This window comes from Aphanomyces invadans (genome assembly GCF_000520115.1).
Source record: "Aphanomyces invadans strain NJM9701 unplaced genomic scaffold supercont1.5, whole genome shotgun sequence".
Classification (NCBI taxonomy): Eukaryota; Oomycota; class Saprolegniomycetes; order Saprolegniales; family Verrucalvaceae; genus Aphanomyces; species Aphanomyces invadans.
The window spans coordinates 718763-742259 of record NW_008580150.1 but is presented as its reverse complement, the minus strand read 5'-3'; the positions used below and the strand labels follow the sequence as shown (position 1 = coordinate 742259).

Genomic DNA, 23497 nt, shown 5'->3' with positions numbered 1-23497 from the left:
CAAAATATGTCGGAATTGATTTGAACCAAATTTCAACGCCAAATGTCGGAAAAATTGTGGTTCAGAGTAGTGTATATCTCTTGTTGTTCGTGTACTTGGGATAATTTTCATATGAGTATATACCTTTTCTTCGTATTGGGTGATAGAGCTCGGCTGATCACTGTTCGGCCGATCACTGAGAGCCGACGTTATATTCAAAAAATATACCGATACATCAGTCGAATCAAAAGTCGGAATAGGCTCTTCTGACAGGGCCATTGGATTTAAGAGAGAGGGGGGTTACCTCGACAACCCTTCTACCGAGCCTTACCACTTCACGCAATACTGACACTGAACATCTTTGTATGTACTGTACTTATTCATCACTGTCCATGTATATGCATATTGGTTCTACTCCATCTTTGGCCATTGCAAAGATGATATCGTCCGTCGCCTCACTGTCGCTTAGGGTCAATTGCACTAGAGCTATCGATTCTTCGATCTCCGCCGACATTGCTCGTTCCATGGCAGCAGCATCCTGCGCGGCCAGCTTCTCCTTGCAAGCGCACTACTCCGTATGTTTTGCGTTAGTTGTCCTTTTCGGGCAATTTTTCTATTCCATGTGGGGCAACTTGTTGGCATTGTCACCAAACAGCTGCATAGTCTCCACAGGAGGCCTGTAGCAATTGGAAGGTCCGGTCCAAACTCTTCTTGAAGTACTCGTCAAATGCTTGGCCGCCGTTTGCAAGAGCTGATCAATAGGCCTGGCTGACGGCAATGAAGCGAAGGTCCAAGATGTTGGTGTCCAGGGAGTTTGGCAGCTGCGGAACGAGCGAGAAGGTCCAACCATGGTTGCCGTATTAGTCGAAGACGGCCTTGAGTTGCGCGTACATGGGGGTGACGTTGGCCCGGGCATTGTTGTGCTGCGCACAACCCTCATGTCGGCGTTTGGCCATTTTGCCGCAATCGAAGGTAGGACTGTCTCGAGAAGGAAGGTACGACATACGTCCTTTGTAACAGCCATTGAAGCCCTTGACTTGGTGTCGTAGATACCAGCGGCGGTTGACGCTGGCGCGTTGAACGGCCACGTGCCTATCTTGCCGTCCCACCATGTGCTGGTTTCGTCGATGTATCTTGGGCGAACAACAGCGCTGAGGAACATAGCCCTTGAAATGTACCATTTGCTCTTACATGTTCATGATGGTTCGTGCTCCCCAAGAAGGTGGAAGTACTAACCAGTGGACTTTGTAAGATAAAACCATTCTCGTCCAGATGCACGTAGTGTAGCATGTCCGATAGATGCATATCAACCTTGACCATTGCCATGGCAAACTTTAGGCGACAGTACCTGTTAGCGTCCGTTAACACTGAAAGCATCGCATTGGAATGGGCACGGAACAAGGCAAGTTTCAAGTATCAGTGCAATGAGCCACGACTTATTCCCATTAAATGCTTAGATAAAGCGCAAATTTTGCCATACAATTGTTTTCAGAGATTGAACGAAGCGTTGTTCGTTGTGCAAGTGGCACCTCCAACTGCTTGGCCTTGACTTGTTCGGCAGTGTAAACCATTTTTCTTCCTACTTTGCCTTTCGTTTTGTTTGCTACAGACAATTTCATTCTACCATGAGAGGCACCTTGGGTCTTGGCCAAAGCAATGATTCGGCGTACTGTAGACAAGTGGCACTGGTACTTTGTTGCCAGCAATTGATTAGTGTCCTTAGGCAGCCGGGTGGGAAGCCGTTGTTGCTTTGGAGCACGACTTCCCGAAGGATTGCTTCGCTCTCGTGGTTCAGGTCGGGCCATTGTTGATTTGAATGTGTGTCATTTCTGATGTACGTTTTATACGGAAGTTTGTATGCTGACTTTGGCTCGGCAACAATGGCTCGCGTTTTTGCGATTCGTGCTCATTCTTACACATATAGAAAGGCGCGCTCTGTCCAATGATCCAAGCAGAGGTGTCGATTTCCGAATTGTGGAGGCATTCGCACAGCCTGAATTTGTCTTTGAAATTCAATTGTCAGTCTTGTACTCCTCAAACTCGCGCAATATTTGTGGGAGAGAGGGAGTATAAATTTCGCGCACTGTATTTGTACATTATGGTTTGACAGTATGTCTCGAAAACGAATTTCACTCCTGGTAAAACGTCTATCAGAATATGGATAATGTTACAGTCCGACGTGAGGAAGGAATATTTTACGGAACAAACACTCCGCATACACTGAGTTTATCCAACATGACTGCGTTGTCCGAAAATGCTTGGTTTCCCCCAACGACGGCAGTTATGCGACCTTTCGTAAAATCACTACACTGTGGTACTGCCCAGTAACACTAAAGATGGAGAGCATGGTTGATCAAGAACCAGAGGATGACAAGACTCAACGATCTCTATTCATTCGAGTACGGAATTTGACGCCGTCCAAGAGCATGAGGTCACCGTCCCGCAACTTCATGGACAGATGGACCAATAAGCCACAATCGCCAACTGCAGCGCCGAGTGCCTCCATCAAAAGCAGCAACTCGATGATCAGTCAATTCTTCGACAAAGAAATTGCCGCGCCTGAGCCAATACCGTCGTTTGAGAATGTGGAAGAGTCTGTAAACTTGCGTGTGTTTCAGGCCGTGTCCTCTTGGCTCAAAAACAACGATGTGCTATCACCACCTTTGGCACTACCCCCACCTACAAATCAGTCACGCGTGAGCCTACACCAAGTGTACGACACTCTGTTCAACTCCATGGACGAGCAAGACAACCAAATCACAAACGAACTGCTTGAGCTCACTGGCTGCTTACCACCTCCTGGACACATCGAGGTACGACGCGCCTTCACGTGGTAATGCAAACTCAACCCAATCAGGACACACTGCCCTGTCAACAACGCAAACACAACGACGATTCAAACTGCTTGTTTGACGCCGTTGTCGTCGTGGGACCAGATCTCACAGATATCTTGATTAGCCATGAGTTGGACTCCGTTTTCGAACCGACAGTATGCCACACGTATCCGTCGGACGTCGTCTTCGAAAGCTTTCAGCACTTTTGCTTCCCAAGTGGAGTCCGCTTGGTGTCGGACGATGGCCGCCGCCCCAGCACCAACAGCTCCGTGACAGACTCGGAAACTGAGGCCGGTGGAGATGACGACAACGATGACGACAGGTAAAGCACAAACGTCGGGCTTGGCAACATCAAGCTAATTACGTACGTGCCACCAGCAAACTCGACGACCTCTTTTTCGTATTTGTGCTGTCTGGTGGTGGCAAAGAAGGTCAGGACGTGCAGTACGCGCTGTGCCGGCAAACTTGGGTCCGAGTGCCCAACCACGTGTTGTTGCAGCCGCACGGAGCGGTGTACGCCCCCTTGACGTATTGCATCCTCGTCAAGACGCCATACATACCATTTTTTCGAGCTATCCTGCACTATCTCATGGGTACGATGCTTGCCGACAAAAACGAGATCCCAACGAATTCGTTCTAACTGTTTCAGACAAGCACGTGTCCGAGCTGGACGAAAACCCTGGTTTGTGGTCGGACTTGAGCACTTTCATGACTCCAATGGTACCCCACTGTCTGCATTCGCTGTGCCTGGTGCATGTCACATTGTACGACATAGCATCAAACGTGGCTCAACTCAAAGCTGCAAGGATTGTCTGGTTTGGATTTGCTCTCGAGCAGCACGTCCGTTCAGAGTGTGTTCGGCGAAGCCGATCCGTTGCTGTTGTTGCGATTGGACATCCCGCGCCGACGTCCCAGCTTGACCAGCGCTGCTGTTGACGACACGTCGTACCTCCTGCTTGAGTGGTCGCTTCCCATTCTCCTGACGTCGATGACGGTGGATACGTTGCTACAAGCGACCGCGATGTTGTTGACTGAAGCAAAAGTTCTTGTCGTGTGCAGCGACGTCGAGCTCCTGACAGCAACGGTGCTTGGGCTCGTGTCCCTGCTCTCCCCGCTGGTGTGGACTGGCCCTCTTATTGCTGTGCTACCGTCATCACTTTTCGAGTATCTCGAGGTACATTGCATCGCGGGGTGCGCACTTCACTCATCAACTTGTATCGTTACAGGCTCCTGTTCCGTTCGTAATTGGCATTCACACCCTTCCCATTGGATTCAGCGCACCACTCGACACGTTTCAACTGTTTCCGCAGTCGAATCGAGTGGTGGCGAACGTTTTGCCCCTCCCAGACTCGGACGCACTCAAAGCCGACTTGCTAGCAATATCCCTGCGTCGGGATGCATCGTACATTCGCCAAATCATCGACCGATTCCGAGGGTATATGCAGACAGTGCTGCGAAAATGCCACGAGCGCACCCAACCCCATGCGTTTTACGACGGCGTGAAAGCGACACAGCTGTACAGCTCGTACCAGCAGCGCACGGCCGATGCCAAGCTGTCGCGGGACGGAGGTCACCGCCGCTTGAAATTAGAGCCCCAAGCGCCTGTGATTCCTCGCAGAAGTATGCCTACCATCTCAAGCCAAGGCGACGGTCCTTGCTCGAATCATTTCTTGATCCGCAGTCTGTTTCACGTTGCATGCCACGGCGACACATGTGACGCAAACGAGCAGTCGGCCCCTCAAGATACAACTGGACTGCCGGCGTTGGCGAAACTTCGTTCAATGTGCACCACTGTCGACAACAACACGATGCACCTTCCATCCCCTCTACCACAGCAACTAGCGACGCCACGAAAACAATCCAAACCACTGACCAAGCCAGCTTCTCCAAAACGCAAGATTTTGGCCCCATCTCCTGCTCGAGTCAAGCCAGAAACGATTACGTTGGTCCTCCGAAAGGAGACCTCGGCCGTGTCCGTTGTGAAGCAGATTCCAAACGTGGAGGCAGATGCGCTGGCGAAAGAAGCACCTCCGCTCTGCTCATCGGCCACACCTCCCCTCCAAGCAACACACACCCAGCTCCTCCCAGCTAAGGCGGTCCGCATCGCCGAGCCGGAACCAAAGCTATCTACAGATGACCTCCGATTGACCAGCTCGCCTCCACCGTCCACTAACTCTATGGATGAAGAGATTGACGCAAACAGCCAACCGGAAACGAAGCGTGCACTGTCAGCATCGAAGATTCAGCGCTTGTACAGGCATTGGAGCTTCAAACTACATCATCCAACGTACAAACGGTGCAACTCGACTCCCATCGCGCATGGGGACGCTATTTCTTCGAGTCAACATCTTTCAAGGGTGAACCAAGCAAAGTCGATGTTCTTGGCCGGAGTTGTCGTGTCCAAGGTGTGTAAAATCGTATTCATCGCGTTCAATGTTGTATAACTAAATGATTAGCTCGGTCGGCATGGCACGTGGGGACGGCGCCGCCTTCGCTGTGACACGAGCATCGATCACTTGATGTGGGAAAAAGTTACCGGCAAGCATCGAGTCAGCGGTGACGCGATGGTGGCCATTCGCGACATCACTCTCGTCGAGGCCGGTGTGAATGGCGACCAGAAACCCACGATGGTGGGCAGCTTCCTCTTTTCGAATGACGCGGACGAGAGTGCACTATGTTTGACGGTACATACGTCCGATGTCCGCCGCCGCACTGTCGCCTTTAAATTCAACTCGACGGGAGACCGAGATCGTGTGATGCAGGAACTGCAGCAAGTGGTAGATTATGTCGTTGCATCGACGCCTGCCCTGTCGTCGCGTACCATCGGCGCAGCCGAAGGGGACATTCTCATGATGCGAAAATTCCAAGACGAACTCCGCGCAGGCATTTGCATCCGAAAGGTACGAATCATGATGGATTTCCTACGAGCTGCGTGCTGGTGTTACGTCGTGTGATGTGCCCTATAGCATGGCCGTCAAGGAAAGCCTCGCGCAAAGCATTTGTCGTGCGACCCGTTGTGCACTCAGCTAGAGTGGCGAGATCCCCCCACCGGCGGTCGGGGGTGGCTGAAGCGCACGTCGTCAAATCAAGGGATCGGCGACAAAAAGAACGTGATAGCGCTGGCCTCCATTCTCGAAATTTCCCCAACTGAATCGACCAGCCCCCTCCGGAGCTTTATTGGATCTCCCCAACACCATCGGATTTCCATTGTGAGCTCAGTTCGAACCCTCACGATCAGCACCGAGGCGAGCCAAGATCACTTGCGCGTGTATCACGGCCTCCAGTTGCTCCTGCGCCATTCTCGTGCCGTTGAATCAACTAGTTGACTCAAACCATTGATGATGTGGGCAAAGTATCGCATGACGATTCTAATGCGGAGCATCACTACAATGGCTCTCTCCAGTGTCAGTAAATCAGCTTCATTAGAGTCGTGCACATACCTCCGCCGCCAAGATCCCTCTTCTCCTGGCCTCACGAAGCCGCCCGTCCAGTAGCAATACTCTGAGGAACGAGGTAGAGCTTGGGCCACTGCAGGCTATTGAACGAGACCTCGTGTACAAACTAGATGTTTAGTACCAACTGTCGTGAATTTGACCAACGGCTACCTCAGTGCACAAAGCAAGACATTCGATCAATGTCTCACCCGCACGAGAATGTGATGCTTTCCCGTGGCTCTGCGATGTTTATGGCAAGCAGAAACTTGTTCTCCTTCCACTCCGTCAACCGACCGGCTTGAGGACCCGACACCACCCCAGGAGCATGACGCAGTGTCAAACTTCATGATTTTGGTCAGACAGGGAAAAATGAAAACGTGTCGATACGATGGAAATTTGACGGAGACCAATCCAGTGGACTGCTCCAACAATTGCGCGGCTTGACCTTCGCCGATGCAAGGTCACCAGCCCAAGCAATGCACCAAGACACACATCGACCGCCTCCCTCCGCAAGACGGCCGGTGGTTCATTCTCTGCGGTGGCTCGCACATCGCTCCCGACTACGTGATGTCTGCGGTCCACTGCGTCACCAACGGCAAGCTTGACTACGTTTGTCGGCACTTACTTCAAACGTTGCACGTCGGATGGCGAGTAGATCGTGTCAGCCGCCGCCGCACCTGTGCGCTGGGGGTGTCGTGCTTTTGGAGACTCGAGAGTACCGTTGGTTCGCGCCACGTCTGCTGGTTCGCATTAATGCGCGATATGGGCTTTGTCGAGTCATGTGTCAAGGGATTCCGGGACATGTACGGTTGCGTGGGGAGTTGACGTCGTTCATCGATCACAACGCCAGTGCTGCCAGTGAACCTTTGTCACTGGTTTTGCCCACAAGTGCATTTGGTAGTGTAGGACCGCTGAGGAACAATCTGCGTGTCTGTGATATCTGCCGAGTAACCAAACCATTCATGGTGGCAACCTAGCAACAATAGCAGAATGCGACGTCTACGACTCGACTTACATCTTGTAAAATTTTTGAACCACGGTCACTTCAAGGAGTGCTATCTTGTCAATGTCGCGAGAGTAAACTCTTGGCATCAGGGAGGACTTCTGGCTTTCTATTGTCCAGCTAGATGCACAAACACGGCGCAAGCAGCGATTGACATCGATACAAGACCCACAGCACCACTGCACTCTATACACTGACACGTGAAGGTGGCCATGTGGCCGTGGATTCCACAAGCCGTGTTGAGAACAACGACGTTGGCAAGGGTGCTCAACGTGAAGCCAACGAGGTTTTTTCGAGCAGTAGTTGATGCCAAAGTCAGTTGCTTGCGGCATTTGCATGCCGTGGGTGCGCTGTTGTGTGCTCCATTTGTCCATTCGTCGGGTCGTTTGCATGGCGGGGTTTACGTTATCCGGATGGATGGGGTATCCGGAAATTCCATGTCGTGGCTTTTGGGCATGAAGCGCGGAACAAGCGAGGAGGCCGACGGCGCTGCCGCCCCCGACGGATGGGTCGTGCGAATGTCTGCATCTAAGAAGAAACCGTACTACTTGCATGTAGCAACAAACAAGACACAGTGGCATCACCCGAACGAGGACAAGGCAGCAAAGAAGAAGGCTCGAGGTGATGGCAGCGCTGTGGACCATGCGCTCAACATGGCCGTCAGGCGCGCGTTTCGCGTGGGTGGTACGAATGTATCGACCAAGACAGCGCCATTGTTGCTTTTCCAGCCATGGCCTCATCAAGTTCGTGCTGTCGCCAAGGTGGTTGCGGCCATCGCGGAGGACACTGCATCGTCGACGTCCGACGCTTTCACCGACTTTCTCATTCAACACAGCACGGGATCAGGCAAGTCATACACGATTGCGTGCTTGGTATGATAGTGCACGAGTCTCCATGGATAGCCAGCTCACGAATGTTGCAGGCGCACCAGCTTCTGTACGCCAAGGACAAGGCAGGTGGCGGGTTTCACACCGTCATCATCTTGGTCGACCGCATCAAACTGGACCAGCAGCTGGGCGACACGGTCGAGTCGTTTTTGCACCGAAATGGTGTAGAATCCGTGTTCCGGGCAGAAACGATCGAGCACTTGAGCACGGTCGTCGGGATGGCCAACGTCGACCAAAAGGTCCTTGTGACAACAACGCACAAGTTGTCGCTACTCGTCCAGGACAAAGTGCTTCTTGCGCGGTTGCTCGCCAATTCATCCAAGATGTCTGGTGCTGCCACATCGCTCGTACACGTGGCCATCATAGCCGACGAAGTCCATCGATCGCACACGGCGTCGACGCGTGACGCGGTCTCGACCATTCTCGACGCTCTTCGCCACAAGACATACGTACGGCACGCCAGATGCTCTATTCTGTGATGGGCTTCCATGAACCGTTGGTTTGTGTGTCTAGTACATTGGGTTCTCTGCGACACCCAGTCACCACACACTTCGGCTCTTTGGCCGCCCCGATCGCACGGCAACGCTGCGGCCATTCGACTGCCATTCCATCGCTCAAGCCGTCGAAGCCGGGCAAATTGTCAACGTGCTCGAGCACTTTACCAGTTTGTCGTGCACGTACACGATCGACAAACCAACGGACTGCCAAGATCACGAAGTCGACTCGTGGCTTGCAATGGAGCTCGCCTCGTCGTGCGATGCGATGCTTCAATCAAAAGCACACTCGATGATGCATCACTTTGTCTACACGTGCAAAGCCAAGCACGTTTTTGCCAAGGTACTGGTCCAACGTCGGCATCGTTCCAAATTTGATGGGCATCAGTGCCTTGTGGTAGCGCGGAATCGCAAACACGTCGTGGCCTACCACCGCCTCCTCTCGGGCTACATGAAATCCCAGTACGTCCACCTTGCGTCGTTGGGTGTTGGGGTGTGCACTCATTTTCCCGGGAGGAACCTTCCCGGTCGAGTGTTCTGCACCTTTAGTCCGTACGATAACGTGCACGAAAACCAGTTCAACACGTGCACGCTGTCTCAAGCCGACGTGATTGTCGTGTGTGATAAACTCGACACTGGATATAACGAACCCGCGCTCGTTGCCATGTACATCGATCGGCCACTGGTCGCGCACGGGCGGATCGTCCAGCTCCTGTCCCGGTTGAATCGGTGCCGCGACGGCAAGTCTGGCGTGTTTGTCCTCGATTACGCCAACCATCCAGCCCAAGTACGCACTCTCTATCCATCTGGGGAGGCGCTAACTTGTCGACGAGCAGATTCGACGCGCATTTGACGAGTTTGCACATGAAGCCGTGGCTCCGTCAAATCAAAAACCTGACATGGCCAAGGTGGAGCTGGATTTCCAGACCGCTTGCCTCGTGCTGTGGACCACGCTGCCTGGCATTGTGCTGGACGCCCACCAGCACAAACGTCGCCAGCCAACCGATACGTTACCCGTGGACGATCTTGTCCATCGCCTGAGTCGATGCAGCAAGGACACGTACATGCAAATCAAGCATGCGCTGGGTATGTTGGTCGAAGCAGCCGAACTTCTCGACCGAGACGCGCCATATTTACCAAGACAGTACGTGGTGTTTTCAACAACTATCATGTACAACTAGTCAAAGAGGCTGACGGCATGGCCAAGGTGGGTGATGGAACTTTACCGCCGACTAGTCGACCAAGTGTGCGCGGTCAAATCGCACGGCGAAGACACCTGCGACAAAACTTGCGATTGCCACGCCGTGCGGCGCCACCTACGCATCACCAACGTGGGGTTTGACTTGATATATCATGGCAACTTGTGGACGGTGCGGATTCGAAAATGTGCACGGTCGGGAGTTCCTGATGCTGGTGGCGTGATATAGAACACCAAGCTCAACACATTGTATCGCGCATTGATCAGCTCATGCCACGTAGATGAAGTGGCAATGGGCAACACGATGGAGCCACACGACCGCCTCGACGACCTTTTGTTCGCTTTGAGGTCGCCCCACGCCGTCTAGTCTGCAAAGAGTTTTGACGCTTGGAGCTGGGGAATGACAAATGGGCGAATGCCCTCGAAAACACGAGCCAGAAACGACGAACCACCGAGCCGAGTCTTGACCGCCACAGAATAGACATGGAGGTGTGCCGACGGCTTCCATGCTACTGCACGCGCGTCCGCCACCCCATACGTTTGATTTGGTAAACGTAGTTAATGAAATCAGGGGGACTCGGGCACTCGAATGCTTGCTCCCCGCGATGCTCCAGTGCGAATCGCTTGCGACGCATGCAGACAATGTATAGCTGTGCCTGGTGGAGCACTGCGCGGCCATAGCTTGATGTGCCTTTCCAAATGAATGTTGACGACGCGCGATTCAACAGGAGAATGATGGAACCGCGCAAAGTCTGGAAGTGTGCACCGACACGACAATCCTTGGGAGATTTCTTAGTGCTTCGTTTATGCGGGTCATCCAATACCGTCAGCCTCTTGGAGTGCTGCTCACCGTAGAGGCATTTGTGGTTCCGAAGCTCACTGCTACAAATTGCAGTGAGCATCATGTACGGCGTTACGAAGCGTTGCATTCGTTCCTTGACGAGGTATCGCGGGGGCTAAGCTGGGAGTTTCCGGATTTACCTGAGGTGTCATCATGCCGGTGTTTCGTTGAACAAGTTACTCGATCATGCTTTGTTAAAAATGTGGTTTGTAGAAAATGTGGTTGTCAACAAAGCATGCTGGAGTAACTTGTTCAACGAAACACCGGCATGATGACACCTCAGGTAAATCCGGAAACTCCCAGCTTAGCCCCCGCGATACCTCGTCAAGGAACGAATGCAACGCTTCGTAATGCCGTACTAGTACATGTCCGTGAACCTCTTGCCACATGGGTCGCCAAAACTCAATTCTCCCACCCACGCGAAACCCATCGACGTGGCCATGCCCAACGGTCCGACCAGGATCTGCCGAGGTGCGGGTGTATCCACCAAGCATGACCTCTGGCATGGACAAGTTTGGTGACAAGAAGGGTCGTTTCTCGATTAGGTGTCCTCTTCGTATTGACATGGCGTCGGAAGGTCTTGTCCGCAATAGTCGTCAATGGGTTTATAAACAAAGTGCATTTGTGCGAAATGTAAACCGAAAGAGACAAACCCATCGCCTGCGCATGGCGAGGCAGTCCCTTCGTTGCGTCCAGGCTCGACACATGCAGTATCATTAAGGTTGTCGAAAGGGATGTCCACCTATTTCTTGGCTTCCTGCAGCATGTCCATGACAGTTCTTGCTGTCGGCAAGACGCTGTCAGTCGGCATAAAGTAGACTCGGTTGTCGCCTTGGGCAATATGGCCCAAGTTTTTTACTGTGAGGAGGTCGACCATGTACTTGGCGGCGAGCGACGAATCCCCCAGGGCCGCCGTCATTTCGACAAGCTGTTGCTTGTACGCTTCGGTCATGGCTTGGATCGCGTACTTTTCGGCGTCGGCGCGGTTTTCGGCTGCGATCCGCTCGCCTTCAGATTGGAGCACGGCCGCTCTCTTCTCGCCCTCGGCACTTCGGATTTTCGCCAGTACGTTTTGCTCATTTTCTCGACGCTCTCGTTCCGCTGTCAGCTGTTTTTCCAAATGCTTGGCCACCGAGGCATTTTGAGGACCAAATTCTTGGATTTCAAACCGCGTGCAGTTCACACCCCACGTGCGGATGCCGTCGCCGATGTCGTGGATCAAACTTGCGTTGAGCTTAATTCGATCGGCAATTATGTCGTCGTACGCAAACCGACCGATGCCAGCTCGGATCGTAGATTGACCGATCGCATGGATGGCAGCCTTGACATTCTCCACTGAATAGCAAGCTTTTTCCGCGTCAAACACACGGTAAAATAGCGTGCCACTGGCCATCACCGGGACGTTGTCGCTAGTGTACGCATGAAGAGACGCAATGTTCAGGCCGCATTCCCGCATGTTAATGACGCGCGTTTCATGCAGGATGGGCAAGTTGAGCCGCAACCCTGGCTCGAGTCGGGTCGGGTTGCCCCCCAGGAACTCACGGTACGCCACGGTGGCTTGATCCACCACAATGATAAAGTTGCGGCGCCCGATAGCTCTTGCGGGCTTGATGAAAGTGGTTGCAACAAGTCGATACATGGTGGTCGTGGAGGCGAGGTGTGAATTGAATCATGAGGTGGTGGCCTCTAGGAAGTCTAAGGTACTCGAGTAGTAGTATCCAAGCGACCGAACGACACGCGTGCACGCGTGTCGTTTGGTCGCTTGGATACTTGTGTAAAAATTTGATTGGTTGTAGGTCAAACAGTATGGATTTGATTGGTTGGAATATTTCGACGGTGTCGACGTTGAATTGGAATGCAGGTTTTTCGACCTTCATTCCTGGACAGACCGATATCATAGTTTTGATTGGTTGTGTGATGTGTGTCGTAAATTTGATTGGTTGAATATGTCCGCCGTGAGTACATAGATTGGAATGCATGTGCACAACCTTCATTCCGCATTCACGATCGCCCGGAATCGGACCGACGAGGACCGTTCGGGTTACAAGTCCGACGCTCTCACTCCTTGCTAATTGCGACACATTGTGCAATGTGATCAATTGGCCGAGCGGTCTAAGGCGCCAGTTTAAGGCACTGGTCTGAAAGGGCGTGGGTTCGAATCCCACATTGGTCACTTTATTGCCCACTCGTTGCACAAAACAACGGCTGCGTTTGTTAACGGCTCGACAACGTTCGTGCAAGATGTTTATCCCGCATCATATCTTCGACACAGGTGGGGGAAACGTGACCTCTCCGCCGACACCTTTCTTGCGTCGATAGTGAAGTGTCACGCAAAAGGACAAAGCCACCCGCCTCCCAAAGTCAAGACGGTTGTGGCCTACATAGACAAGCACTTCGTCGTTCCGTTTGATTTTGAAGTTGCCAAGCAGGTGTGGACATGAGGTGAAATCCGATGTGCCCTAAACGATACTAGTATGGGCCTCACAGTGGCCTCGACTACGAAGATCGACTGATTCGATCGTATTTGCTACATCAGCTCGTTCCCCGCGTCAACGAACCTCCCCCAATCTGTACGACGTGCACAAGCATAGGACATTCGTACAAGACGTGCCCCCAAGGGCTGTGGTGAAAACCTGCTGTCGTTGGAACTGACGTATGAGGCGAATGTTCGCAAGCATGCCATCTCAACCTCGTTTCCACCGATTATTCACTTCGACAGATTTGGTGCACTATACTTGGAAGTTTGCAGGTAATGGAGGGTCTACATGCAGGATATACACACATGATGCTTCCCCATCGCCGCATTTCTCATTCCCTTTTGAACCAGCACAGGCACCTGCACTGCGGGAGGCAGTTGGAGCTTACGATTACCCTCATCGACAACGCGCACATTGACTCCCGAACGCGGCCCTTTGAATTTAGGTCCGTCGGCACCGTCGCAAACTTGTCTTTGCCTTCTGTCATTGTCAAGCTCGCGTCGCACCCCCTCCTTTCATGCGTACATGCTGCTTCTCCTGCCGCCACCCCCTTGCGTTGTCGACTTCGTTGTGGCTTTCTGTGACAACTGCATTGTTGTACGATCCACTCGTCAGTGGACTCGAACCAAGTTCACAACTCCACGACCATGCCATTGCCTTGCACGAGCCCCTCGTCGCCCGGGTTGAACGCGAGCTCCACTCCGACTACACGCCAGGCTACATAAAAGGCAACGTGTACAGAACACGGGCAATACCACGCGTTAGCTCAAGCATTCGGCGGCAGCTCGAGTGTTACTTCGACACCGTGTGAAGTCGAGGGTGCGTCCAGCGCCTACCGAGGTGCAGCACCGTCGAAGCGGACGTGGCCTACGCCGGGATTAATCTGTCATCGACGCGGCGTCGCCGAGACCGCCGGGTCACGCCCGATTGCCGCATGTTCACGTGGTCGAGCTGCACAGGTCGTAGTTCCTCAAGACCTACAAGAGCCACCAAATTCAATGTCCGGCGCTGTATCAGAGTTCATCATGTCCAGCAGTGATATTGAAGGGTAATCCCACACAATTAACCAAACTCAGACCAAGTTGCTACCATGAAACGTGTTGTAGCGAGACGAACGATCTCGACTTCTTGCGCGGAGTTGGCGAGTCTGGACAAAAGCGGCTCAACGGCTGTGCTGTCCCCGAGGCATCACAGTCCAGTGTGCATGGTCGTTGCATCTAGCTATGCGATGAAAATTTGTGTTTGTACACGCGTGCGTTGTTGAACAAACAGTGTCGAGCCCACCGACCCACTGCGTAGAGTATGCGTCCGAAGCATGAAAGCATATTGTGGCGCCACCGTCCCCAGCGAGTCTCGAAACAGTTCGTAAGCCATGACTTCTTCGCATTGCTGCCTGCGTCGCCCCGCAGGTCAGTGGCGATATGTGGCTGCATGCCGGAGAAGGCCCACACCTCTCGGTGAATCTCAACTTAACCTTCTGATTGGTGGATGTTTCGGTTATCCGGAATACGTGATCATCCTGAAAATTGCCATGCCGTCGCCGGTGCCGCCGCCGTTGGACGCGCCAATGCGAGGCGACCACGATCCGTTCCTGCAAGAAGACTTTCGTGAGTTTCCATTTCAAAGCCAGCGTATGCTCGTGGAGCTCCAGACAAGTACGTTTCGAGACACGTCGGCCGTCGAATTCTGGGAAAGATTGACACAAGGCCACGACACGGTGGAGAACGCGATGCATTTGCCTGCTGCTCTTGCGTATGCCGTGGAAACGATTCAGCAGTTGGAAGAGATTGCAACGTACATGACATGTACACAGCAGCAGCAGCAGAACCAGCCGTCCCGATCGATTCTGTCGCTCTTGAAAGCTCACTTCCGAGCGATTCTCTTCCACGATGCGAGTCAAACCCAGGTGTTTGTGCGCGCGCGTCCCCACCCCCGATATCGTCTCATTGCCATCTAGGTCTTTTGTGACGCCCTTGAAACGCTATGCACGTCGTTATTCCTCGATCCGTCTGCGTGTGCATGTTCTCTCGACGCGACCACGTTGCGCCACCAGTTGCAGTACCTCGAATGGATGCACATTGCAAAAGGGTCGATTTTGAACGTGTTCCTCCGACAGGTGCCCCCTGCCCTCCTACCACCGTCCATTTTTCGACTGGGGTGGTTAGATCGATGGTCGTGTCGCGTCATGGTGCCGCAACAATTTCACCGAGAGCTTTTTCCACGACCTCGAGTCCTGGGTCGACTCGAGTTTACTCCAGGACGCGCACACCATGTTCGCCAGGGGGTCCCACCCGATTGAGTACGTCGAAACGCTAAAGCTGCACACGTTTCAAGCGTTTGGGAGTCTGCGCATCCACGAGTTGTTTGACATCGTCCGCGATTACCCTGACAGGTGCGCACTCGCTCGTCGAATTCTTTCTGGCAGGGAAATCCTCTCATGGCAGCGGTAGCCTCCCGGCGATCGAAGACTTACGAAAGTGCTTGGAAGTGACTCGTCAACAACCAGAGCTCCTGGCAACCTTCCAAAACGCCATCAAAACCCGCGTGCTTCAGCCCGGCGCAAGCACCACCAGCATCATTGGCGTGTACACGCGTGCGATCAAGGTGCCCTTGAAAGCTCCCATCGCCTTCAACAAGTCGCCGTTCCAACCGACGTGGGGCTGCTTGTCGTAGACATTTCGCCACTTGGACGGTCGCGGCGGGCTCATTCAACCCATTGGGGACCTCTTTAGCCAGGTAAGGAGTCGCGTCCATGTCCCATATTCGAGTGGATGCGAACTAGCTTGGCTCCTAGTACCTTCGTAAACGAAAGGACACGATTCGGTGCATCGTCACGAGCTTGACCGACCGAGACAGTGGCGAGTTGTATGAAGAACTCGAGCGCGACCGGCGAGTGGAGCCTGTGATCGACAGCGACGACGACGACGTTTGTGTGAGTGCATGATCATGTGTGATGGGACTTTCAAATGCGTATCGATGGGCAGGATGCGGAGCTGTGGCAGCCAGAGCCTGCCGACACGATCGCCGTGCCCAGAGGGCGTCAGGTCGACGACCTCCTTAGCAGTCTCGTCAGTATTTATGCCAACCAGACTGTGTTTGTGAATGAGTACCGCATGATGCTGGCCGAACGACTACTCAGTGCAAAAGACTTCCACACGGATCGCGATGTACGTTCGGCGACCGAGGCGTTTTCGCTTTCCGCGACATGTAGGTGCATACACTGGAACTGCTCAAGCTCCGGTTTGGTGACGCACGGCTTCAGCAATGTGATATCATGATCAAAGACGTTGACGAAAGCAAACGCATCCAGGCCAACTTGGGGCTTGCCGTCGATGCGACCGTCGTGTCGGAGCACTTTTGGCCTCCATTTCAAGTACGTTGCAGCGTGGTTCGAGTAGTCGGAGCCTCTCAACCGATCGCAGGGAGACGATTTCACCCTCCACCCTCGCCTGAACGACATGATTCGACAGTACAAAGAAGCGTACGCGGTGCTCAAAAACCCGAGGCAGTTGGACTGGGTGCCGTACCTCGGTTTTGTAGAGGTATGCCTGTCCAAATGCACATGTGGTGCGCTACACTAACGCATCGATCTCACAGCTCGAGATTGAATTGAATGGGAACGTGGCTGCGTTTACAGTGTCACCCATCCAAGCCACGTTGATATCGTACTTTGAAGATGAAGGCATGTGTTTTTGATGCTCGAGTTGTGGTGTCTCATTCGTTTTGCCACATGCAGATTCGTGGTTGGCAGCGGCACTCGCGGAAGCCATGGATATTGAGATGGACGTCCTTTCGAAACATGCGCACTATTGGTGCCTCCAAGGTGTCCTCGTCCAGGAGAACGAGCATTTGACCCTGAATCATGCGTACTCGCCGTCCGAGGCGGTCGAGTCGTCCCAGCCTGGAAGCGACACCTTTTTGGAGCCGTCCGTGTCTTCCAAACGCCAAGCCGACGCTGACATCAAGGTGCGGGCAATAATCCGTCCTGCCAGCTCCAGCTGACTCTGTCCTCCGTTGCTAGACGCTCGAGTCGTACATCAAGGGCATGTTGCGACAATTCGAGACCTTGTCCCTCCAGCAGATCGCCAGCAAGCTCGCCTTGATCGCTCGCAGCGAGCAGAACTCGGGTAATGTCATGCCAGACTCGACGACATCTGATGTGGTGGCATCGAAGGAGGCTGCACGACGACCAACTTGACCCAAATCCTGCGCAACTTGGTGGACCAGCAAGAGTTGGAGTACATTGGGGGCATGTACCAGCTCCACAAGTACCATTAAGTTAACTCGGCGACGATGCAAACATGGATTTGAAAAAATGGATGTGGCGTCGTCGTGTATCACGGGGACGACATGCTGCGCTTCGTAGTCGACCAAGCACGTCAACGATGTGGCGGACCAGCGCTCTATCGCCATAACCTCGTCAAACGAGATACCGGTTGCTGCGCATGTTGTGTTCGCAGGTTGTGCGAGGCCACATCGACGACAAACGTCGTCGCGGCAATCTTGTCCAAGATCAAACTAGCAGTCGTATTCCTTGCTAGGCAAGGAGTAAAGAGTGTCGATCGAATGGCGGTGTGTTGGGTTGTCGTGTTGTGGTGGAAGAGCACAGAGTCAAACTGATGTGCTGGAAGAGTTTGTACAGCGTCTTCAGTGTTCGAACGACATGGAAGCGTGATGATCTGTCTGCCGGTAGTTGGGTTGTGTAGTCGGGCACTGTTTCGTAGCTGCTGGAGTTGTGTGCACTTTGAGACGACTGGAGTGTGGCGTTGCGACACTGAATTGGCAAACTTGTTTGTGTGGCTGCGAAGGCAGGACATATCCCGTCCATCCATCCAATTTGTGCAACAAGGGAGTTGTTTCGGTGGTTTTGACGCTCTGTTCCATGCAATGTAGTGGCGACCAGCCTGGCCGTGTGGTACAGAGAAGTTTGCCGTCCACTTGCGGCGCTGTCGCAAGCATGCCAAGCGTGTCCTTGATGCGTGCTCTTTGACACGATCTGACACATAGTCGTTGTGCCCTGTTGTATGACAAGCAAGGTCAAGCACTGGGTGTAATTTGGTGGATGTGTGGTGAGCGACGCCGGCCTTGACTCCGACTACGCGAGATACCTGGATTGTCCAACGCTCCAACAAGTTGATGGTGACCACCACATCAGCCCAACGTACACAAGGCAGCGCTGGCTGAATGACCAGCTTGTCGTTGACGATAGCCTCGTCAAGGACAAGGCCAAACTACCCGTCGTGCTTGAACTGGTGGAAAGCAGCACTGTGAAGCGACGGCAGTTCCTGTTGGTTGCCGACGGAACAAGCATTGAAATGCCTCGCCCAGTACTTCACACCAAGTTTGTCGTTGTGGATTGCAGGGCAGAGGGAATGAAATCCTGTGGCTTTGGTCCAAGACATCTTGTTAAGGTGTCGCCGTGCCTCCAAGACAAGGACGATGGTACATTACGACACATGCTGTGACCGACTCTTGTCGATGGTGTGGGAAGGCTTGCGCCGGACGCGCCGGGACATGACTACGTAGTCAGGATCCCCACCGCAGCTGCAATTTCGGACGACATGCGACATGCACTCGTCGACAAGTGCCGAAGACAACGTCGGGTGCTCTGTCAAGATGCACACCGTCGATTCCTGGGCTGTATTGGCGTTGCCGCCAGCAACGGACGCGCCAACTACCAACTTGAGCCACTGGACAAATGGCCCCACGTACTCGCGCTTGACACTCTGACTTCCATCGACCTGTTAAACGAAACGCTTGGTGTAACTTGAGGACGATGCAACCGCTTGGTGCTAAAACAGCCACATGACGGATGCCCCCGACTGGATCCACGAGTTCTTCTTACCCGACCATGAACGTACATTCGAAACGCGTCTTCGCCAAGCACTCCAACACCTTCGGCCATCGCAAATGGACCACTTTCGAAACGTGGTCATGCATCAATCCCCTGACTTGAGACTGTCGACGTGGAAAGCCCTGGTCCAGCACTCGAACACTGCCCCCGTCAACTACGTACACGACGTGCTTCGTGTGAGTGCGTACTTGCTCAAGACATTCACCGATGAGTCTAGCACAGGATATCAAACTCTGACGGACTTGTACGCGAGCTTTGGTACTCCTGGGGACCGTGGAGCGTTCGAAGCACTGCTCGTGTCGACGCACCACCTGCCAACGTTGGCCCGACTTCTCCACACCATCGACATGGCCAAACAATACGTCATCTTGGACGTAGCTGCCGACCATCCACGTGCTTTTGAGTCGCTGTTGGCATGGTGCCACAACACGGCCACCGCCCCATCTCCACATAACTTGCACTCGACATTGGCAATGGTAGCCAAGACCAACAACTTTCATCTCTGGATGGATCTCATTGTGAACGTACAGCCATCATTACTCCTCACGCCGTTCCTTGCCCTGTTGGATGCTTTCTCGACCACCGGGTTGCTCGACCACGTTGCTCGTGTCTTTTTGGGCCACTCCAAACCGTACGACCTCATCGAGCCTCTTGTTGCCCTGGTCAGTCAAGGAGAGTCAATGGTCCAGTCCTTGCTTCCCCACGTGTCCACTGAATCGGCAATCACTTTGATTTCGTCCCTCCATCCTTTGCTGCCGTCCCTCGCAGCCTTGGCCACCCATTCGTTGCACCCCCCCGAAAAACTCGACGCCACTATCGCAACATTTAGTCGAGTTGAAGTGTCGCTGGCAGATGCAAACCACGTCCTGCTATTTGCATCGACCTTGCCGGATCCGTGGCCGTTTATTGAGTTTGTACAGGCACTAGCAACCGCGGCCCCCCACACGTTGCCACGACTCTATCACGTGTTTGGCGCATGCAACTCAAGCGACCAGCTTCATTTGGTTCGTTTTCTCTTGCTGGAATGCACAACCGTCGAGTTTGGCGCTGCGCTGTTGAATCTTCCGTTGGAGGACATGAGATGTCTCCTTGCCATCACGTCGATGTTTCTTTCCAGCGAGCTCGAGCGGATCGCCGCGTTCGTCACGACTCTTGACCAAGTGTGCCTGGCGCCACTACTCACGCTGCTTGCCCTACCCGACCACCAGCGACTCCATCTGTACACGATTCTGCAAGGAGTTGACACTCCCCATCGCCTCTTAGAGGCCCTTCAGCACCTTTGCGTGGACAACCCCCCTGCATTCGACCGATTATTGCACGTTCTTTTGCTGTTCGAGTTGGATCAAAAGGATGCGCTGGCGATGGGCGTTTTACGTGCTTCGGACAAGGTGATCAACGGTCGACTTCTCGAGTTCCTTGCATGGCCTCCCGGCGAAATGGACGCGAGGGAAGTACTGCGGCTTCTCCGTCATGTACCATCCACGCGCTACGAGTCGCTACTGGCGATGTTTCAATCCCCCCTTCGATCCAAGCTGGAGCTGCTTGTCTTGTCAGAGCTCCTCGAATCCATGGCATCACCTTTGTCGATGGAATGCCTTCTCGAGGCGTTGATTCGCATGGATGAGCCGACGCTGCAAGCGTTTTTTAGTTATATGGAGCATGTTCCAGGCTCGTTGGTCGTGGTGAACCTCATTGAAACCTTCTCAAGTGCAGACGTGCAGCTGTATTTGAACCTTGCTACGGGCCTCTCTCCATCGATGATGCGGGAGCTCAACTTGTTCATGGACAACCTCGACCTGCGTGGTCGCACCGCCTTTCTTCGCGTGATTGTAAACCCCCGTCGGAACATCCTGTCCCGGTACGACTTGTCTGCGCGCAAAAGCACGGCTCACGCGCGCTCGTAGGCTCATCATGAGTGTCCACATGCTCGACCACATCACGGTCGGCAACATTTTGCGAGCCCTGGAGCATCATACGTGGGAGATTCGGTCTCTCTTGGTTGAGCAATTTCGCATCTTGGATGACCCTATAGCGTTGGCGCAGCTCGCGGCGGTCCACGAATCTCTAGGCACCGACTTGAGTACTCGAGACGCGCTGGAGACATACGCTATGATCGCAAGCTACTGCTCCAAGGCCGTCCAAGTCCAACTCGCGTCAGTTTTGTATCGGTTCGCCGTGGCGGACCGAGGCGAGTTACTGATGCTTGTTCGGAATAATGCAGTGTGGCATCCGACCGAAGCGATCGACGCCGGGTCCGTTGTCAGCAACGACGCCGCGCTTGGAGATCGACATAACGCGCTGGTGTAGGTTTTGGACAGAAGAGAATATCGCGAGGCTGTGTGCAATATTCTTGCAGCACCATTCGCAGATGGCGACCCACCTCCTCCAGTTCCTTCGGCGACTCGATCCCAAGTTCCACGAAGCTTTTCTTCACTCGTGCAAAGACTTGTCCGCCGACATGGCGTACTTTGTTCGAGTGTTCCATGCCACGACCGTGGACACTGTCCATCGGTTCAGCGCCATCCTGTTTTCTCGTGCTTTGAACACCGATGGCATCACCCGTCTCGCCCAGTGTCTCCGAAGAATGCACCAAGCGTTGATCGGACTCGATCTTGCCGTCCACGTGCTCGTGCAGTTGTCAAACATGCCGTCGTTTTTGTCATACTTTCACCGCCTCGGGACGGCGCAAGGCTTGTTCGTTCAGATTTTGGCTGAGTTTCCCACGCATGCACGTGAAGTCGTGCAGTTCCTCGAGTCTCTGGATGTGGACGACGCCGTCTTGATCATGCGCCGGTTGTCCAAGATGCCAAACGACAACCGCCGTCGGTTTGAAGCACTTCTAAACAAACCACCGTACGAAACGCAACCCGTTGATCCATCTCAAGACCATGAGCTATGGCATAGGACTCGACTTACTGGCGTCGACAGGACGCTCTATCTTAGTGTAGTGGACGGCTGCAAACTGCGACCCATCGACACACGTCCACCCGAGCTGTCCAGAATCGTCACAAGTCGCTCTCTGCCCGAATTGAATCCTCCACTGTGGAGCTGTGAGGACGTCGAGATGAAACTCCTCTCGCGGAAGGCCAAACGAGTGGGACAGGTCCCGTCGATGGCATCGTCAGCTCAAACGGAACGAACGTCACCTTCTGCAACCCAAGGCGAAAGCGAATATTACACGATCTCGATGGAACCGAATCGGGAGTTTACCTTGTTCCTGGCGTCACCCCTCGACGACAATGTGACGTCGCCCCCAACTGGTGCGATTGAAACCACAGCTCTGGTCGACAATCAACGGAGCAAACCGGACTGTTTGACCCCCCCAGAAGTTCCCCCACCTGCCCCTGATCCCATCGACGGTGTTGACAGCGACAACGAGTACAGCAGCGACGACTGCAGCGACCCCGACGTGCCCCCCCGACGATTGTTTGATCATGTCCTGGCAGACAGTATTCTAAAACAGCATCCACTCAACACGTTGGTCGAAGAAGATTTGGACGTAGATGGCCTCCCTCGTATCCGCATTCCTGGGCGATACAAGCGTCCCTCTGCACGGTCCATGCGCGGGCTCATGCCGGCCATTCAAAACGCCTCCCTCCACCCAGGAAAACGTAGGCCGAGCACGTCCCCAGGATCCCCTTTTGAAATGATCGGGCAAGACGCCAACCTGATGCGGTGGCCCCCCACCCGGATTCGAGTGGCTCGGACACCTGAAGCCAAGAAAAAGGTGTTTGATGCGAGGGTGCATAAGAGCATGGGCACCATCATGTTACCGTCGTTGAAGTCCCAGCAAGACACCCACAAGATGCTTCGGACAAAGTCATGCGTCGGGTTGTGAGTAGATGCCACCAATCCAACGATGCATGGGCAGCTTCGGCCAACATATTCAAGGGGTACCAGTTACAGTCTCTGCACAGTTATCATTGCTGCTGCATTCGATGGAACCACAACCACGTTTACGAGTCACCGTGCGAGGGGAGTAGAGGATTTCTCTTCAACGTTAAGGATGGCCGTGTGCCGGCCTGGCCAAGTGAACAGTGGTGGCTTTATCCACTTTAAAGGATGTCTACAGTTGCGCTGAATAGTGTGGGGAGTCGGCGTCGTCCCTGTCTGTGAATGGGGGGAAGAAAGCATGGGCTCATGGCTTTTCAGGTTCTTGTTGTTTGAAATGCTCGGTGGTACATTGCTCCCACTGGTCGGTCATCAAGACCAGCGAAATGTTGAGAGTTGGCTACCGTTGTGAGATGCACGCAGTGGGCACTACGCACGCTTTTCTCGATTGAAATGAGGTGGATGACTGAACCGGTCCATACAACGTCCTCGTCTCCCTTGTGCGCGTTGGCCATGCAGAGGTCGAATGATCAAGCACCAGGAAAGTCTCTTGTACAAAACCCAGAAAAAGCCCGACCAGTTGCATCCCATTGTGCATGGAGCATGGAGGCAGAAGAGACAAAAAATGTTGAAATATGACTACGTCCAACTTGATTGGCTATAAT

General features: G+C 53.5%; 6 protein-coding genes and 1 non-coding gene across 11 annotated transcripts; 5 read left to right on the top strand and 2 right to left on the bottom strand.

Annotated features, from left to right (window-relative positions):
- Window positions 1-839: 839 nt before the first annotated feature.
- On the bottom strand, window positions 840-1550 carry H310_03291 (hypothetical protein; the record flags this gene model as incomplete). Its single annotated transcript, XM_008867094.1, has 2 exons — window positions 840-902; window positions 1509-1550. The coding sequence occupies 2 exons, from the start codon at window positions 1548-1550 to the stop codon at window positions 840-842; spliced, it is 105 nt and encodes a 34-aa protein (XP_008865316.1).
- A 746-nt stretch (window positions 1551-2296) lies between these two features.
- Window positions 2297-6372, top strand: H310_03290 (hypothetical protein). Its single transcript, XM_008867093.1, has 8 exons — window positions 2297-2792; window positions 2837-3135; window positions 3192-3406; window positions 3463-3533; window positions 3589-3987; window positions 4040-5218; window positions 5270-5713; window positions 5780-6372. The coding sequence occupies exons 1-8, from the start codon at window positions 2316-2318 to the stop codon at window positions 6137-6139; spliced, it is 3444 nt and encodes a 1147-aa protein (XP_008865315.1). The 5' UTR covers window positions 2297-2315; the 3' UTR covers window positions 6140-6372.
- Window positions 6373-7689: 1317 nt separating this feature from the next.
- On the top strand, window positions 7690-10316 carry H310_03289 (hypothetical protein). 4 transcript variants are annotated; one of them, XM_008867089.1, is made up of 8 exons: window positions 7690-8122; window positions 8173-8586; window positions 8651-8974; window positions 9020-9093; window positions 9148-9418; window positions 9468-9775; window positions 9839-10001; window positions 10059-10316. In XM_008867089.1, the coding sequence occupies exons 1-8, from the start codon at window positions 7706-7708 to the stop codon at window positions 10194-10196; spliced, it is 2109 nt and encodes a 702-aa protein (XP_008865311.1). In that variant the 5' UTR covers window positions 7690-7705; the 3' UTR covers window positions 10197-10316. The 4 variants fall into 4 exon arrangements, with proteins under 4 accessions (XP_008865311.1, XP_008865313.1, XP_008865314.1 ...); XM_008867091.1 differs by having other exon boundaries at window positions 7690-8096; window positions 9839-9962; window positions 10111-10196; XM_008867092.1 differs by having other exon boundaries at window positions 9839-9962; window positions 10111-10196.
- Window positions 10317-11360: 1044 nt separating this feature from the next.
- On the bottom strand, window positions 11361-12327 carry H310_03288 (hypothetical protein). Its single transcript, XM_008867088.1, has one exon. It carries the CDS (start codon window positions 12307-12309, stop codon window positions 11413-11415), a length of 897 nt encoding a protein of 298 aa, XP_008865310.1. The 5' UTR covers window positions 12310-12327; the 3' UTR covers window positions 11361-11412.
- A 436-nt stretch (window positions 12328-12763) lies between these two features.
- On the top strand, window positions 12764-12843 carry H310_03287. Its single transcript has one exon. It is a non-coding gene; the product is annotated as a tRNA-Leu (tRNA).
- Window positions 12844-14668: 1825 nt separating this feature from the next.
- On the top strand, window positions 14669-17592 carry H310_03286. Of its 2 annotated transcripts, none has more exons than XM_008867086.1 (13): window positions 14669-15053; window positions 15105-15263; window positions 15313-15539; window positions 15598-15751; window positions 15821-15883; window positions 15942-16079; window positions 16132-16314; window positions 16359-16520; window positions 16570-16689; window positions 16745-16829; window positions 16884-17113; window positions 17169-17274; window positions 17322-17592. In XM_008867086.1, the coding sequence occupies exons 1-13, from the start codon at window positions 14679-14681 to the stop codon at window positions 17423-17425; spliced, it is 2106 nt and encodes a 701-aa protein (XP_008865308.1). In that variant the 5' UTR covers window positions 14669-14678; the 3' UTR covers window positions 17426-17592. The 2 variants fall into 2 exon arrangements, with proteins under 2 accessions (XP_008865308.1, XP_008865309.1); XM_008867087.1 differs by having other exon boundaries at window positions 14669-15055.
- Window positions 17593-18926: 1334 nt separating this feature from the next.
- H310_03285 (hypothetical protein) lies at window positions 18927-23207 on the top strand. The gene is made up of 4 exons (XM_008867085.1): window positions 18927-20859; window positions 20906-21253; window positions 21309-21854; window positions 21906-23207. Exons 1-4 carry the CDS (start codon window positions 18953-18955, stop codon window positions 22837-22839), a joined length of 3735 nt encoding a protein of 1244 aa, XP_008865307.1. The 5' UTR covers window positions 18927-18952; the 3' UTR covers window positions 22840-23207.
- Window positions 23208-23497: the final 290 nt, after the last annotated feature.